General features: G+C 39.1%; 1 protein-coding gene across 1 annotated transcript in view; it reads right to left on the bottom strand.

Annotated features, from left to right (window-relative positions):
* Positions 1-262: 262 nt before the first annotated feature.
* LOC120515962 (probable thiopurine S-methyltransferase) overlaps positions 263-18,675 on the bottom strand; it is a 57,713-nt gene continuing 39,300 nt past the window's right edge. Inside the window, exons 7-9 of the mRNA XM_039737362.1 lie at positions 16,731-16,816; positions 12,181-12,225; positions 263-467 (exon numbers count right to left, since the gene is read on the bottom strand). Coding sequence (XP_039593296.1) covers positions 343-467; positions 12,181-12,225; positions 16,731-16,816 — 256 coding nt within the window. The 3' untranslated portion in view covers positions 263-342. The remainder of the gene's footprint in view (positions 468-12,180; positions 12,226-16,730; positions 16,817-18,675) is intronic.

The following is an 18,675-nucleotide window of genomic DNA, read 5'->3' as shown; positions in this document are numbered from 1 at the left end:
CAAATCCTGCAAATACTTTCGTAATTGAAACAAACCATGAAACTCAAACCGATTATGACAGCAGCAATCCAAGCTGTGAGATTTGAAACAAGATTACTGTTCACATGGCCAACTGTACGTTACATGCTCAACAGTATGCTCAGCGCACAGCTTGGTCATGTTACAACCGGAGGGCCGAACTGACAACATGGTATACAAAGAGATCCTTAACAAATAATTATTGGCATATTGTCCCACAGTTTAAAAAAGTTTAATTTTCTTCTTAATAAAAATTTGAATGCAGTAATTCACCGCTGCGAAGCGCGGGTATTTTGCTAGTTGTATATATAACACATAGCCTGATTATGAAGAGCTTTTCTTTAAGGTCAGCAGATGCACCTTTTCGGTTAAAGAATCAATACCCCAGTTATTTTGCTTTTCAGATAGAGCATCAACACTATCCAACAGCTGAATGGAACACATTTCACCTAAAAAATAAAAAAAAAAAACACATATTAGGATCCGATTAAGGTGGTTCTGATTATTGTAAGTATTTAATCCATTTCAGTGGACTAAATTTTTGTCATACATTTCAGTGGATTAAAAAATTATAACTCATAGGGGATAACACTGGAATGTTGTCCATTCGACCAAAAGGGCTAACATGTCACATTTGTTACTTTACCCATATAACCAAATACAAGTGTATTTTAGAGATCTCATGAACTATTAAAGGAAATGTTTGATTTTGTCGGAGTGACTCTCAGGCAGGTTGGATTATGTAAATAAAGTCTGCAACTGAAAATCGCTACAAAAGTTATGTGATGTGACATGGCCTTTAGATGGCAATGGATATCTGGGAGGAAACCGGTATTGACATTCGGGGAAAAATGCCAACCTTCACCCTGAACAAACACAGAGGTCAAGTACAGTTAGGGAAAAGTGCTACTTAGTCTTCTGCCCTGCTGCAACTTTTGTTGTATGCCAGAAAGATGCTGGTAGGATTATAACTTGAAGTAGGAATACTTCTGAGTCATTCCTTTGTCCCTTTCCTGAAGACATAACATTCTGAAACACACTTAATCTAATTCAGCACCATGCAGTTCCAGAGCCTATCCTAGCTGCAGTGTTGAACAAGGCAGGAAACATTCCTGGAGAAAGCACCAGTTCATTTCAAATGTCCACTAAATCCAAATGACGTACTCTAGAAGTTCACAGCAAATAACCTTCTACTTACACAGCAATCTTGAGATTTCAGCAAAAAAGATGATTTTAGTTGGGATTATTAATAGGAAAATCTTTTTTAACCATGTACTGTACCAGTGTCTGTTTTAAACCTCATTTTTACTGATGTGTTGCTTTTTACTTGTACAAGCAAATTTAATGGTGGAACTGTATGCACACCTAAGAAACGGTATTAAAAGATTTTGTATTCATTTTTACCTTCTTGTATACGAAGTATAGGGAAAGAATTGTAATCGTCCAAAAATTGAACCTCGAGATTTTGATAAACCGCAATGTTTTAGAGCTCCCTCAGTCCGATTTACTTTCTCGTAGGGAAAGTACTGCAATTGTCCAAAAATTCAACCTCGTGATTTTGATGAATCTCAACGTTTTAGATCTCCCTCAGTCCGATTTACTTTCTCGTAGGGAAAGTACTGTAATCATCCAAAAATTTGATTTCAAGATTTTGATAAGTCTTGATGTTTTAGACCTCGCTGAGTCCAAAAAGACCATTTTTGGAAGTAAGTTGGTGTGTGTGTGTATGTATGTAAACACGATAACTCAAGTACGCTTTCAGTTAGGTCAACCAAATTTTGTATACAAGTATTAGGTACAAAATGAAGATTTCTGTCAACGTTTGGGCTATTTCCAGTAACCAGAAGTGGTACTTTTTTATTCATGCAGCTGCAGAATCCAATTTATTTAACTTTGCTTTTACAATTGTTTAATATATTATTCTTTTAATTTGTTGTTGATGGTTCTTTAATGTACATAATACGGCATAAGAATATAATCATTGTCTTGCAGTTTACTCCTCAAATATCCATCCCCATATCTGAGTATACGAGAGACTTGTGAGACCACTCCCAATTTTTATTTTTTATAAATACAGTCATGTGAAAAAGTTTGGGAATCTCTCTTAATTCTTTGGATTTTTGTTTATTATTGGCTGAGCTTTCAAAGTAGCAACTTCCTTTTAATATATGACATGCCTTATGGAAACAGTAGTATTTCAGCAGTGACATTATAGGTTTATTGGATTAACAGAAAATATGCAATATGCATCATAACAAAATTAGACAGGTGTATAAATTTGGGCATCCCAACAAAGATATTACATCAATACTTAGTTGAGCCTCCTTTTGCAAATATAACAGCCTGTAGATGCCTCCTATAGCCTTTGATGTGTGTCTGGATTCTGGATGGAGGTATTTCTGACCATTCTTCCATACAAAATCTCTCCAGTTCATTTCAATTTGATGGCTGACGAGCATGGACAGCCTGCTTCAAATCATCCCATAGATATTCAAGTCAGGGGACTATGACGGACATTCCAGAACATTCGAACTGTGTTTTGGGTCATTGTCTTGTTGGAATATCAAGCCCCTTCGTAACTTCAACTTTGTGACTGATGCTTGAACATTATCCTGAAGAATTTGTTGATTTTGGGTTGAATTCATCTGACCCTCGACTTTAACAAGGGCCCCAGTCCCTGAACTAGCCACACAGCCCCACAGCATGATGGAACCTCCACCAAATTTGACAGGAGGTAGCAGGTGTTTTCCTTGGAATGCTGTGTTCTTTTTCCGCCATGCAAAGCGCTTTTTGTTACGACCAAATAACTCCATTTTTGTCTCATCAGTCCAAAGCACTTTGTTCCAAAATGAATCTGGCTTGTCTAAATGAGCATTTAATACAACAAGCGACTCTGTTTGTGGCGTGAGTGCAGAAAGGGCTTCTTTCTCATCACCCTGCCATACAGATGTTCTTTGTGCAAATTGCGCTGAATTGTAGAACGATGTAGTTACACCATCTGCAGCGAGATGTTCTTGCAGGTCTTTGGAGGTGATCTGTGGGTTGTCTGTAACCATTCTCATAATCCTGCGCATACGCTGCTCCTGTATTTTTCTTGGCCTGTCAGATCTGAGTTTAACAGCAACTGTGAATGTGGCCTTCCATTTCCTGATTAGATTCCTTACAGTTGAAACTGACAGTTTAAACCTCTGAGATAGCTTGTTGTAGACTGAACAATCTTTGTTTTCAGATCTTTTGAGAGTTGCTTTGAGGATCCCATGCTGTCACTCTTTAGAGGAGAGTCAAAGGGAAGCACAACTTGCAATTGACCACCTTAAATACATTTTCTCATGATTTGACACACCTGTCTATTAAGTTCAAGGCTTAACAAGCTAATCTAACCAATTTGGTGTTACAAGTAATCAGTATTGAGCAGTGAAAGGCATTCAAATCAGCAAAATTACAAGGGGACCCACATTTTTGCACAGCCAGTTTTTCACATTTGATTTAATTTCATCCAACTAAATACTGCGTCACTAAAAATCTTTATTTGGAAAACACCCCAGCACTCAGATGTTCCTAGGAAATGAAAGACATACCACTGTTATCTTTTTTGTTGAAAGGTGAGTCAATTATTATGAAGGCTGAGAGGGATTCCCAAACTATTTCATATGACTGTATGCTCGATTTGCTTTTAATTTAAACATTGTTAAGATACAAAAGGTGAAATAAAAACAAAAAAAACCTGACATGACTTGTCTTAATTTACCTTTCAAATCCACTCTGTTTCATAACTCAGGTATTAAAACATCCATGAATGCATATTTTTCTACTCACTTTATCCAGTTCTTCGTAATGAGGGCTTGGTAGCACTGGGCACAAGCAAAACTAATCCTGGACAGGATTTTAGCCAAATTGCAGGGCACAATCAGGCAGCTGCAATGTCCATTTAGTATTTACCTACTGTATTTATTAAGTTTATATACTGTATGTACTTTGTGTTCTGTGGCAGGGCAACCATGGCTTCACACATGAGGGACCACCCTCCACCTTTTCATTCTGGTGGATGAGACAGCTTCTACTGGGTTGTTATCAAGTGTTATTTGGAGATTATTGTAAGCATTGCTTTCTTTAAATTATTCTGGTTAACTGATATTCTTTCTTCTCCGTTTTAGAGATTACCGATTACTGGATAATGTATTGGGATGGTTCCACTTTATACGCAAAACCTACTTGCCTTATTTTGCTTTGACTATTTTTTGCGCTTTTTTCATTATAATTCAAACTTGATGTATAAAAATTGTTTGTGAGACTTGTCTCATCAAGCTTCTCTATCGTATGGCATTTTTGAATTTTTAATGCCCATTCCCCATTTTTGGGCCTGTGTAGGCCACAGTCTGCCTGGAGTAAGGTCATTTCTAGGCAGACCAGGGAAGGCTCTGACCTTCTTTGTCAATCTTTTAGGAGGGCTTACACCCAATTTTTCATGTCAGTGACTCCCATTTACAACAAAAAACACTTCAGCTGTACGGATAGTCTTATTTACTGATGGGTTGCAGTCTATACCCTTTAAGAAAATATGAAAACAAAAAAAGTACAGTTTTCTTGTATGTTCTCGCCTTTATTTATTGTCTCTGTTAGCTCCCAAATAAAATGGTATGTTCTAGAAACTGCTTCAGACAGCCGGCCAAGCCAAGAATGATCCACTGCTGTTGTCTCACAATTCTGTTTTCACTACTCCCTTAAGCTTCTCCAGAGTTTGTGCTGCCAGCCTCTTTTTTCAAAATGGAAGATGATGCATTTTTGCAAACTGCAACTCTAATTAACCTAAGAACTTTTTGTACTTACCAACTGACATTCTAGTAAAGGTCTCCTAAATTCCCTCATTTGTTTCTTGGCAACTGATGTCTTTTGCTGGCACTTTATTAATACTCTGATGCTATTTATTTCAAATTGAATGGATGGTTCTATGTAAAGTGAGCACTTACTTAATTGTGGTGTGCTCTGCCAGAACATTCCCAAACAAATGGGTGAATACGAGTGCCTAAAAAAAGTGTTCACCCCTTTGGACATTTTTATATATTTTATTATTATACAACATTGAATCGCAGTGGATTTAGTTTCTTTTATTGATATATGCACATTGAGCATGGGAAAGGTGCTATATAAATAAAAATGTATTATTATTATTGTATTAAGCAAAAGAAAAAGACTTTTTATTGTCAAAGTCAAGTGGCCTAAATGAATTACAAATATAAAACAGAATCATTTATCACAGGATTATTTACCCCCTTCAAGTCAGAATGTAGTAGCTCCACTTTTGGCTGCCATGACAGCCTTAAGTTTGTATGCACAGCTCTCTCTCTCTGTCAGTTTTGCACATTTGCCCTCTGCCATTTTCCCCATTCTTCTTTTTAAAACTGCTCAAGCTCTGCCAGGTGTTATGGTGGTCAACAGTAAACAGTCTTCATCAAGTCCAGCCATACATTCCTAACTGGTTGCAGATCGGAACTCTGACTTAGTCACTTCAGGACATTAACATTGTCTTTTTAAAGTCATTCCTTTGTAGCTTTAGCTTTTTGCTTGGGGTCATTGTTTTGTTGAAGGTGTAGGTTTCTTGCAGACTGCATCTGCTTTTCTTCCAGCATTTCTCTGTATTTCACTGTATTCATCTTACCCTCACAAGCCTTCCAAGGCCTGCTATAGAGAGCATTCCCACAGCATGATGGTGCCACCACCATGTTTCACGGTAGGAATCCTGTGCTGCTGATAATGTGCAGTGTTCAAACATGGGGTTTAGTGTGATGAGCAAAAAGCTTTAAATTTTCTCATTAAGAAAATTAAGACTCTTCTTCCAGTTGGCTTCAAAGTCTCCCATGGGTCTCCTGGTAAACTCTATCCAAGATACCGTATCATGTTCTGTTTTTTTTATTACCAGTGGTTTCTCTTTGCAACTCTCCCATAAACTTGCAAGGCACTCAAAGCAACAGTTGTTTTCTGCCCACTCTCTCCAGTCACAGTCACTGTTGTCTGTAACTCTTTCAGAGTTCTTACAGGTCTCCCTCACTTGTCTTTGTGCAGGTCACTCAGTTTTGTGGATGGCCTGCTCTAGACCGACTGACACATGTGCCATACTCCTTACATTTCTTAATGATTCGTTCAACTGGACTCCAAGGGATATTCAGTGACATGCATATTATTTGTCGACATCCTTTTCAGTTGCCTTTTCATGGCGTTGCTTGAAGTGTTCTTTTGCCTTCTTTGTGGAGGTTAAATCATCATCTAGACTGACTACAAGCTGGACCTTCCACACACAGGTGCATTTATACTACAATCAATTGAAACCCCTGACAGGTGATCACCATTGACTTCTAAAACCAATGAGCTGCACCAGTGATGATTTAGGCGTGTCCTTATTAAATGGGGTGAATACTTATGCCATCAATAGTTTTCTGTTTTTTATTTGTAATCAGTTTAGCTCATATTGCAGAGATCTGTTTTCACTTTGACATTAAAGAGTCTTTTTCTGTTTATCAGTGTCAAAATATTCAAATTAAATCTACTATGATGTTGTACCCATCTGTCCTGTGAACAGCTGTCTAATTAATTGAGCAATTTTTCATATTGTTGGTTGATTTGATGTAATATTAAATTTAATGTTTTTATCAATTGTTAATCTGTGATTGTAAATTTATTAGTTACTAGTTGTCCCCAGAGGCTCCGCCTGCGTAATACTGACACAGGACAGTGAGGCGGGCCCTGCCTGGCTCCCCACTCCTGACGTCACGCTTCCCCCTACCCTCGGCCTGCAGCCTCTGTCTTGAATTAGAAGGAATATATCGCTCCTGCAAGGGAACAACGACTCAGTGAGATGGCAGAAGTCACAAAATCAACCAGAATGTTCAAGCAAATTATAGAAAAACCTGTTAAGTAGTTCTCTCGTTCACTAGCTAATTGGAGGTAAGGTACACGCCCCGAGGCAAAGGCGTGAGTGAGGAGTGCTCCGCCCCCCTCCCCTCGGCCTGCTGTGTCTCTCTTGGATTTGCGTAAATAAATCAATACTTCAAGCGATATTTAGCGCAATGAGAGAAGTCACAAAATCAACCAGAATGTTCAAGCAAATTATAGAAAAACCCGATTTAAATCCGTTAAGTAGTTTTCTCGATTTTTTATATATAGAGATTACATCCTTTCCTGTGTGGCAATCAACTTTTGTTACCCGGTCTACTACACTTGCTGAACAAACAGGACCTGGTCTAATGTTACTCAATTACATTTACCTCTTTTGTAAGTCATTTTGGATAAAAGCATCTGCCAAGCAAATAAATGTAAATGTTGTATTACAATAAAATGCGAATATTTCCACAGGAGTGAATACTATATATGAGTACTGTATTTCATATTCAGCTTTTTAACGGATTGTTGTGATGTAGGATTTTGCATATAACTTGATAAATGTTTTGTATGTCTTTATTTATAATCTAGGCAAACCAAGTGGTGAGAGGTATTCATGTTTGCCTTCCCCCATCCCCCTTTTTATGACTGTCTCTTTGTAATTTTATGACAGGATTTTTGATCAAACCAGTTTGATCTCCCACACAAAGCCAGGTTAGCTTAACATATGGTCTTGGGGGGGGGTTGAGGTGTTAAATGTACTATTTCTCTCATTGGTCTGAGATATGGCTGTTTGGAATTGGCTTGTCTCAGAGGCCTTTAAGTACCATGATGTCCTATTGGTTCTAGGAATTGGAGAGAACATCTATAAATGTACTTGCTCAACCACATTCTCTCTCTCTGACTGACTCACATATGATGAAGAAGCATCTCTCTTGCTAACCTGTGATGATGAAGACAACACAATGAAGAGCACAGCTCAGCAGCCATATTGAACAGACATGTGGCTGAAAGCTGAGCACCAACGATGCCTTAACTAGAGACATTTTAAGTAACTGCAAGTCTGTGTGCCACCTGAATTACACATCACCATTTTATCAGGTTGTATGGTTGCCAATATTCAAATGTACTTTGCATTTTGTTATTATTTATGAATATTATCAGTAATACATTATTTTATGTGTAACTTAACTCCTGCTTGTCTTTTTACTACATCTAATTGCCTGAGGTTATAGATATAGAAGGGAAGGTGGGGATAAGTTATATACAGTGGTAAGTCTGTGAGATTAGGTATTCTAAGGCTGCATATTAATAATACAATAGGGGACAGTAGAGCAATACATATATTACTCTACCAAGATAAAACAATTGGCGTAGTCGGCAGGATTTTGGGGTAACCAAGTTTTGCACCCTGTTTGCAAATACTGTTTTGATGTATGTGTTTGTTTATGTATGTGAATTTTAGGGCACCCAGTGTACAAATGCGGTGGAAGTAAAACATTGTTTGGTTGCTGAATGGAATATAACCAACAAAGTGTAGAGACTTCATGTGTGTCACAAGGACACCCGCATGTTTGTTAGTACTGGTGGTAGTGAGTCCCTAATTAAAGTGCTAGGGAGTGGTGAAAGATGCATGCGTCATTCATACGGCATTTAAGTGGTTAAAGTGCTAGGGAGTGATGGGACATGCATTCGTCATTCATACGGTACTTATTCGTTTAGAATCTTTGTGTATGTATGTGTATGTTTGCTTACAGGGGCAAAAGTAGGCCAACCCATAACGAATTTGGCAAATTGTATTAGAGAAATTGTAGACTTAGAAATGCCTAAGTTCATTTTAAAGTCAGCCATCTTCCAGTGGAGTGGCAGAGGAAGCAGGCTAAAGCTAGGAAACCTGTAGTTCAGGTAGAGAAAGCAGAAGCTGAGCTGAGTGTGCCACAAAATGGAAGGGGCTGGAAGGATTAAAAGCAAGAAAACAGAGATCAGGTTTAAAGAAGACAGCTGCTGTTATAAGAGGTTTACTAGCTTGTATTATTGGTAATAAGGAAGATCATGATAAGGAAGAAAATAGCAAAGTGAATGAAAGTGAAAGTTATGGAATGTTGAGTGAGAGTTTTGAAAGATGTAACAGTTGGTGTGATAATTGTGAAGTGTTAGCATGTAGAACACCCACTGCTAAAGTAGAAAGCAGTGAAAGAAGTGGAAAAAGAGAGAAACCACCCATGGTGAAAGTTAGGGCAACAGTAACCAGATCGGACTGGAACCCTAAAACATGGGTGGGTGACTTACATGAGACAGATGAGTGCTCAGATAAAGAGTGGGAATGTGAGTGTGAGGAAAAGGAGAGAGATGAAAGGAAGGAAAACAGCAAGGGTGTTTTCTTCCTTTATTCTCCACTGCACCACAATCTCCAGTAATTCTGAGGTCTGTCCAGTATTTAAAGAGCATGCTACACTGATAGGTATTTCACCACTGTTAGGAAAGGTAACCAGTGCTGCACTGAAATTTGATTTAGGACAAAGAGATCAGATAGAAGGCAGAGGAGCTGGTGAGTGTGAATGGCAATTGTTGACTAGAGGGCATGAACTGGATATTGGCATATTGATACTGAGTAAAGAAAGTGTGGAATTAAAACAAAGAACAATGGAAATGAAAGGAATTCAAGTGCTTGTGTGTGAAAGGTCTGAATGTGCTAGTGCAAGAATGGCTGAGTTGGAAAGAAAGTGCACCAGTTTAGGAGTTGGTTTGAATGAAACAGGACAAGCCAAAGAACAAAGGATGGGGGATGGTGCAGCAGGAAGTTTTACAAGCTCAGGCAGGAAGCCAGGAATGCACAGGGGTGTGAGGTCCTAACAGCTGTGCTAGGTTCAGCAGTAATTAAAAACACACACACTTAGGTTCAGTAATTCGAAACCTGACTGACCAGTTGTTCAAAAAGACAGCCTATGACTCTCCATGCAATAAAATGGAGAAAAGTGAGCTGGTCTTTAGTAAAGAACACAGGTCAGTTTTAGCAGAAATGCTGGATTTAGAACTTGGGTTCTGGAGAGGCTTCAGTCCACACTTTCAGGTAGCAGTTACCATACAATAAAAAAAAAGGACACACAGGCAATGAAAAAATAGAAGGGTAGTGCAGGAAGACAGGAAATGGAAAACAGTTATTTCTGTTTCAATTTTCTGGCCTTTTGCAATAGTGCTACTTCTATTGTAAGGTTTTTATGGACTTTGGTTTGGTGCAGGTAATAAATAGTGAAGGCAATTAGCAGAGTAAAATCCATGCAGGAGATCGGTTACCATTGGCACATTGGAGTGGCGTGGCACTAGTGCCAAGCTGTTCCAATGAATGCCTGGAAGCAAAGTTTGAGTTTTGGCACCAGGTCGACAGCCAAGAAAATGAGATGGACAGAAACTGCTTTGTCACCTTCCATTTTGCAGACCTGCCTACATAGCAGAATGAAGAAAAGACAACACGAAAGACTAAAGACAAAGACATGAAGAAGAACTGAAGAGACAGCAAGAAAAGACACTTACTGGGGTTTAAGTGAGTAACAAGTCCACAAGTCATGCAATAATAAGGACTAGTCACAATAGCTATAGTTTAAAAGGAAAGGTTTGTTCATTACTGCAGCAAATTTTTATTCCAAGGGGTGGAAACTGAACAAACCAGTTAGGAATGCCAAAATAAGGGGATTATTTTGGGCTCATAAAGTATACATTCTGGGTATTAATTAATTAAGTGGGATAATTAATATAATTAATAATATTAAGGAAAATGTATACTAAGAAAATTGGTGAACTTTTCAGGAAAGCAGGTGCAGCTGATACATTTGCAAGACATATGGGCTCCGATGTTTAGGTATAGTCTAATTGGGAAAATATGGAAGCCCTGCTGAGATTGTCGGCTGTGGTACAGGCACAGGACCAGTGGGCCAATTCTGAACCTGAGGTGTTTAGCACAATGAGTATGCATATGGTGAGCAAACAACTCTAGGGGTGGCCTACGGGGAATGATGAGAGTTGCAAAGCTTTGATGTCTCATGGTGGTGATGCCAGCCTATACTGGTAAAGGCTGATGGCAGTCAAGAGTTGCACCATGGGTAGGAAAGCACAAGAGGCAACTAAGTCAACCCCAAATGTGTGCAGAGGGGCCACAAATGTTGGTTTGTGAACAGTTTATGCAGTGGCACATGTGCTGTCACTTGGGCAGAAGTGGTTGTACTGGCACCTGTGGCATGTTACCTTTCAAATTTTGATGTTAATTGTACAGCTGCATATGCTTAAACAGATAGTTTGGGACAGGGGTCTAATTAGCAGTTAGACAGAGAACAAGTACAGATTAAAAATTCACACAATAGACTCAATTGTAGTGGGCTAGTTTAGTGGAAGGTGTGGACTTGTCTCATTTTGAACCACCAGATCTGATGACATATGGAGAGTGCAGAAAGAGTTGACGCAAGCTGGAGCAGATACAAGTCATCGGGAGCGCTTCCAAGTTCTTCAGATTGTCTTTGAAATAAAGAAGATATGTAATGGACAAATGGTCACGGACAACTTTTAACACTGGGAGAGCAAATACTGCAAATCAATGCACAAGTTATGCATCAGACTCTTGAAACAATTTAAAGACATTGTGTATAAAGACACTGTACAAAACATTCATCGGGGTGGAGTGTTGTGATGTAGGATTTTGCATATAACTTGATAAATGTTTTGTATGTCTTTATTTATAATTTAGGCAAACCAAGTGGTGAGAGGTATTCATGTTTGCCTTCCCCCATCCCCCTTTTTATGACTAATAATCTAATTGCCTGAGGTTATAGATATAGAAGGGAAGGTGGGGATAAGTTATATACAGTGGTAAGTCTGTGAGATTAGGTATTCTAAAGGCTGCATATTAATAATACAATAGGGGACAGTAGAGCAATACATATATTACTCTACCAAGATAAAACACGGATGTTGTATTTTTGTTGCCATTTGTTAACATTCTGAATCTATATGTTTCAAAATGAATAAAATATTCTATATAAAGTGAGTTTTACATTAATTCTGGCACACTCCAAACAAATGTTTTCAAACAAAATAATTAACTCTTGCATACAAATTCTGGTCTGCTGTGGTGCCAGATCTTTGAGGTTTATTTTATTGCTTACTTGGTGGTGTGACATTCAAAACTCAGCTAGAAAACTAAGCCAGTTGCAACAGTAATATTTAACAAATTGAAAATAATAGAAAAGGTGGTTTAGAAGAGCAAAACAGTGCAATATAATAACATAAGATCACACATACCAAATAAATCTTGTACTGTTTCATCTGGAACAAAGAATGGTGGTCCTGCAAGTATAAATATGCATATCAGCATTCAGATCATTTTAAATCCTCCAAATTACAATTGTCACATTACTACAGCCCCATCCTGAACTGTCACATTGCCGTGGGGAAATGCTTGTGCACTTTACGAATCCTAGGGAACTAGGTTGTCTGGAGCTTTGTGCTCCTTGTATGCTCTGAGAATTGTTCACAATAACACTCATGATAGTACAAATTTGAAAACAGTATACCAGGCCCGGGATATGGCTACTGGAACCCACACCCGGAGCAAGGCCTGGAGGTGGCATTTGCCAGCAAACACTTGGTGGTTCAGTAACCCACATACAGTTAGGTCCATAAATATTTGGACAGAGACAACTTTTTTCTAATTTTGGTTCTGTACATTACCACAATGAATTTTAAATGAAACAACTCAGATGCAGCTGAAGTGCAGACTTTCAGCTTTAATTCAGTGGGGTGAACAAAACGATTGCATAAAAATGTGAGGCAACTAAAGTATTTTTTAACACAATCACTTCATTTCAGGGGCTCAAAAGTAATTGGACAATTGACTCAAAGGCTATTTCATGGGCAGTTGTGTTGAAGTCCACCGTTATGTCTTATCAATTAAGCAGATAAAAGGCCTGGAGTTGATTTGAGGTGTGGTGCTTGCATGTGGAAGATTTTGCTGTGAACAGACAACATGCGGTCAAAGGAGCTCTCCATGCAGGTGAAAGAAGCCATCCTTAAGCTGTGAAAACAGAAAAAACCCATCCGAGAAATTGTTACAATATGACGAGTGGCAAAATCTACAGTTTGGTACATCCTGAGAAAGAAAGCAAGCACTGGTGAACTCAGCAACGCAAAAAGACCTGGACGTCCACAGAAGACAACAGTGGTGGATGATCGCAGAATCATTTCCATGGTGAAGAGAAACCCCTTCACAACAGCCAACCAAGTGAACAACACTCTCCAGGGGGTCGGCGTATCGATATCCAAGTCTACCATAAAGAGAAGACTGTATGAAAGTAAAATACAGAGGGTGCACTGCAAGGTGCAAGCCACTCATAAGCCTCAAGAATAGAAAGGCTAGATTGGACTTTGCTAAAGAACATTTAAAAAAGCCAACGCAGTTCTGGAAAAACATTCTTTGGACAGATGAAACCAAGATCAACCGCTAGCAGAATGATGGCAAGAAAAAAGTATGGAGAAGGCGTGGAACAGCTCATTATCCAAAGCATACCACATCATCTGTAAAACACGGTGGAGTCAGGCAGTGTGATGGCTTGGGCGTGCATGGCTGCCAGTGACACAGGACAGAAGCAGCCGAATTAATTCTGAGGTGTTTCGAGACATACTTTCTGCTCAAATCCAGCTAAATGCAGTCAAATTGATTGGGCAGCGTTTCATGATACAGATGGACAATGACACAAAACATACAGCCAAAGCAACCCAGGAGTTTATTAAAGCAAAGAAGTGGAAAATTCTTGAATGGCCAAGTCAGTCACCTGATCTTAACCCAACTGAGCGTGCATTTCACTTGTTGAAGACTAAACTTCAGACAGAAAGGCCCACAAACAAACAGCAAGTGAAAGCCGCTGCAGTAAAGGCCTGGCAGAGCATTAAAACCGAGGAAACCCAGCATCTGGTGATGTCCACGAGTTCAAGACTTCAGGCTGTCATTGCCAGCAAAGGGTTTTCAACCAAGTATTAAAAATGAACATTTTATTACCAGTTATTTAATTTGTCCAATTACTTTTGAGCCCCTGAAATAAAGGGATTGTGTTAAAAAAAATACTTTAGTTGCCTCACATTTTTATGTAATCTTTTTGTTCAACCCACTGAATTAAAGCTGAAAGTCTGCACTTCAACTGCATCTGAGTTGTTTCATTTAAAATTCATTGTGGTAATGTACAGAAACAAAATTAGAAAAAAGTTGTCTGTCCAAAAATGTATGGACCTAACTGTAGCTCGGGCAGGCTCAGTTCAAAATGATGATATGGAGTCATCCTGTGGGCTCACCATCTGCAAGAAGAAGGGTCAAGGTTGGGTGGGTGCCAGTTCAGAGGCAGACATTGTCAGGAATAGACGTAGAGGGACTAGACCCTGGAAAAAGAGAATGGCTTTGGGAACTTAGAATATTAATTCTCTGTGGTGGAAGGAGCCTGAGCTGTTGTGTGAGGTGGAAAATTTACCAGCTACATATTGTTGATATCAAGTCCACACATAACTTGTGTTTTGGAAACAAACTTCTCCATTTGGGTGGTCTCTCTCCTACTCTGGAGTTCTGATGTGTGAAAGGTCTCGGGCAGGTCTAAGGATACTCACAAGGGTTGTACAACTGCAGTTTTTTTCCAGTGGACAAGAAGGTTTGCCTCAATATGGCTACAAGTCACAGAAAGATAAAGATTGTTGTTTGTGCATATGCACAAAATAGCTGTTCAGAGTCTTCTTAAAGAAGGTGGGTAAGGTGCATGAAAGTGTGCCACCCGCTGACTTAGTAGTCTTACTGGACAACTTCAATGCTCATGTCAGAAATGACGTGATTGGGCATGACTGGGAGGAATGCCCTGCTGGACCTGAACCACAATGAGGAGTTGTTACTGGATTTCTGTGCTAGTGATAGTTTGTCAATAACAAATGATGCGCCAGAGCACTTTGGGCCAAAGATCGATTAAAGACTTTGTAGTTGTGTTATCAGACCAGAGGCCATGTGTTTTGGACATTTAGGTGAAGAGACAACTGATCAGCACTTGATAATTATTTGGATTTTAGGAGAGGGGCATAGGCCAGGTAGATGGGGGAAGCCTAGACAAGCAGTTAGTGTGTCCTGAGAATATTTGTCTGAAGCTTCTATTCGTGATGTGTTCAACTCCTACTTCAGAGAGAACTACTCCTATAAGCAAAGTGAGGTTGGGGACATCGAGTCTGAATGGACCCCGTTCAAGACCTCAATTGTGGAAATGGCTTCTAAAAGCTATGGTCTTAGCCAGTCGGGACATCTTATAATGGCAACCCTAGGACCTGATGGTGGACACCAGAGGTAAGGGAAGCTGTATGACTAATTAAGATGGCCTTCAGGGAAATGCTTTCTGCTGGATCTCCTGAGTCAATTAAGAAGTACTGACAGGCTAAAACAACTGATTCAAAAGTGGCTGTGGAAACAAAAGTTAGAACATGGCAGGAGCTTGGAGAGGTCATGGAGAAAGACTATCAGATTGTCTCAAGGCTATTCTGGAAAACTGTTGCAACACATCAGAAGGGGAATGCATGACCTTGTCCAGAATTTATTTAACAGGGTTGGAGAGGCACTGACCTCTTCTGTGGAAATTTTTCAGCAGTGGAAAGCACAGTTTCCTCAACAGTGTTGCACACATCCGGTAGAGGGGTTATCCCATCAATGTTGACAAAGTCACTATGGTGGACCAACAGCTCCATGGTGGTAAAGCTGCTGGGGCGGATGAGATTCTACCAGAGATTTTAAACACATTCAACGTTTTTGGGATAGCATGGTTAACATGTCTATTCAATGTTGTTTGGATGTCAGGTAAAGTACCCTTGGACTGGCAAACTGGTACGGTGTTTCCTATATTTAACAAAGGTGACCAAAAAGTGTGCTTCAACTACAGAAGGAACGGACTCCTCAGCTTCCCAAGGTGCTGCTGGGAAGACTTTATCTGATAGTTAAGCCAAAGATACAGGAAGAACAATGTGAATTCTGTCTTGGCACTGGAACAGTTGATTATCTCTTCAACCTGTCACAACTGCTGGAGGGTGCATGGGAGTATAACAGTCCAGTCTACATGTCTTTTATAGATTTTGAAAAAGCATATGACTGTATCATTCGACAAGTGTTGTGGGAGGTACTGCAGAACTACGGGGTAATGGTACTGTTCTTGGATTCTATTTGTTTCCTGTATGAATGCAGTGAAAGCTGTGTCCAAATACTTGGCATTAAGATGGATTTGTTCAATGTGGGTGTCAGACTCTGCCAAGACAGTGTCTTGTCACAGCTCCTATTTGTGGCTTTCATGGATATGATATCAAGGTATAGCCGAGGATGTGAGGGTGTTCAAAAAAAGCAAAACTTATATTGTGAGGCAAACTCATGCACATAGTGAAACTCAGATGAATGGTTTTGGAATATGGAAAGAGTATGAAGAGAAAAACCCACATGGGTAAAAGAAGAAAGTGTAAATTTAATATACAGTGAACAGTCTAGGGTATGAAATCAGTTTTCTTTGATTCTGTGGTTGTATTTCTAGCTGCTTCTCCACGGTACCACCTATCTTAATGAAACATACAAATATTGATATTTTTTTTATGTATATACTCCCATATATGTGTTGCAATGATAGGAATTCGATACACCAGAGCAGGCCACATAACAAAAGGAACCAAAATAAATGATTAAGTTCTCATTTTAGAAAAAACTGAGCTTCGGTAACTTAAACCACTATGTCAAATCATGCCATTTAACTAGATATTAAAATAAAATGTATTAGAATTAAAATATATGTTAAACTTACCACTATAAAGATTTGGATTGTACAGAAAAGTATCCAAAAGGTAGCGACAGTCAGTGTCCATTAGAGAGATGATCAGGGCAGCATAGCTTAAATAAATAAAAGTGAAAACACATGAAAGTTAGAATGAACTGGGACTATCTGGGTTGTAAAGTGTGGTAATACATTCAACTCTGTTTTCAGGCACGCCTTACAAATCACGCCACATGATAGATCTTCTCAAGTAATGAAGGTCTGGATTTGGAGGGTAACCTGAGAAGTCTGAAACTATGGATGCCTCTGGTGGAACTGCACCTTGATGAAACAGTTCTATCATTCTTTGAAGGAAAATAGAAATTGTTTTAAAAGGTAACCAGGAGGAAAGACGAGGTCAAAAGACAGAAAAGGGTCGAATACCAGAAGACCAAGAATTACAGCAACCAAAACCAAAACATGACACAAAAATCTGATAAAAAAAATGTAATAGCAAGGGCTAGCTTTTTGAATCCATCAACTTAAATACAGATATGATCTTGCAGTGAACTTTCATCCTATTGCTTCATGATTGATGGCACAGAACCTCACAGGACATGCCCCCTACAATGGGAAAGGAAACATTCCAAAACATTGCACAAAAACAAAACTAAGCCATAGAGCGAAAAACTAGTGTCACCATCCAACTCCTTGAGGCAGAAAATATCCAAATCGAGTGAAAATCTATACCAAAAGAGCCAGAGAACATTGGAAAAAAATTAACTAAGATAAAATACCCATGATGTTCAATATTTAAAAGGATTGTTTCCAAGAAATCCAAGATGAGCTTATGACATCAGGATATTCGTATATTCTTCATGTTGATGTAGCTTTTCAGCTGTTATAGGTTTAGCTATTGTATGTTTACGAGGGGGTACCTAAAAATAACCGGAATTGAAAAAAAATTTTTTTTTAATAATTTTTACTTACTACAACTTTAGTTTCCTTCAAAGTACTCTCCATGTGAATGAATGCACCTGTCCCAACGGTTTTCCCAGTGGTGGAAACATTTTTGGAATTGCTGAAGAGGACATTGCCCAATGCCTCCTCCGTGGTACAAACATGCTTTCCTTTGAGTTCTTTTTTCATATGCAGGAACAAGAAAACGTTGCACGGAAGAAGATCAGGCAAGTAGGGAAGGTGGCAAGAACTCCAAGACGCTCAAGATCTTCGTAAATTGCATTGCGAACTAATTGTGGAAGGTCGGCCAGATCTTGGTTGGTCTTCAAGTGATATTTCCCCTCGTTTCAAACGTGAAAACCACTCGTAGACCTGTGTTTTACTTAAAGCTTCCTCTTTAAAAGCAGTTTTAAGCATCACTACAGTTTCAGCAGCTGTTTTCCCCTAAGAGAAAACAAAATTAAACGCAGACTCGCTCTTCTTTATGATCACCCATCATAAAAATCGCAGAACACGTTTAATAAGCACCAAGAAAAACCAACATGGAATGGCGTACGAACAGAGTAACTCCCCTTAGTAGACTGCCACAGAATACTGCAAGTGTGCTACACCTAGCAACAAAATTTGCAACTAAGTCAAGACTGTACGGCAGGTACAGAATCCGGTTATTTTTGGGTACTCCTCGCATAGCCCTGGCTTTGGTTTATGTTTGGTGTATTTAATGTTTTTGTTGTTGTCTAGTGTGTGTTGTGATGCCACTTTTTATTCATTTTTGTGCATCTCCTGACCAAGATGAAATTAAATTTGACTGTTTTATGGGAGTTTTCAGACAAAACGAATGTAATGGTGCATCTTGTTTTTCTATCAGAGGCTTCTCTGAAAAGTTCATAATTATTTATAGTACTACCATTTTCACTGCCAATTTTGGGATAGTGACATTGTTGTTGTTGTTGTGGACATGATGCACCAAGAGTGCAGACTGCTGACATCACTTGCGCGACTGTATAAATTTCACTGCGGATTATCTGATTTAAAT

The sequence above is a fragment of the Polypterus senegalus genome, chromosome 15, assembly GCF_016835505.1.
Source record: "Polypterus senegalus isolate Bchr_013 chromosome 15, ASM1683550v1, whole genome shotgun sequence".
Lineage (NCBI taxonomy): Eukaryota > Metazoa > Chordata > Cladistia > Polypteriformes > Polypteridae > Polypterus > Polypterus senegalus.
The sequence above is the reverse complement of the archived record's forward strand: the minus strand, read 5'-3'. Positions and strand labels throughout refer to the sequence as shown.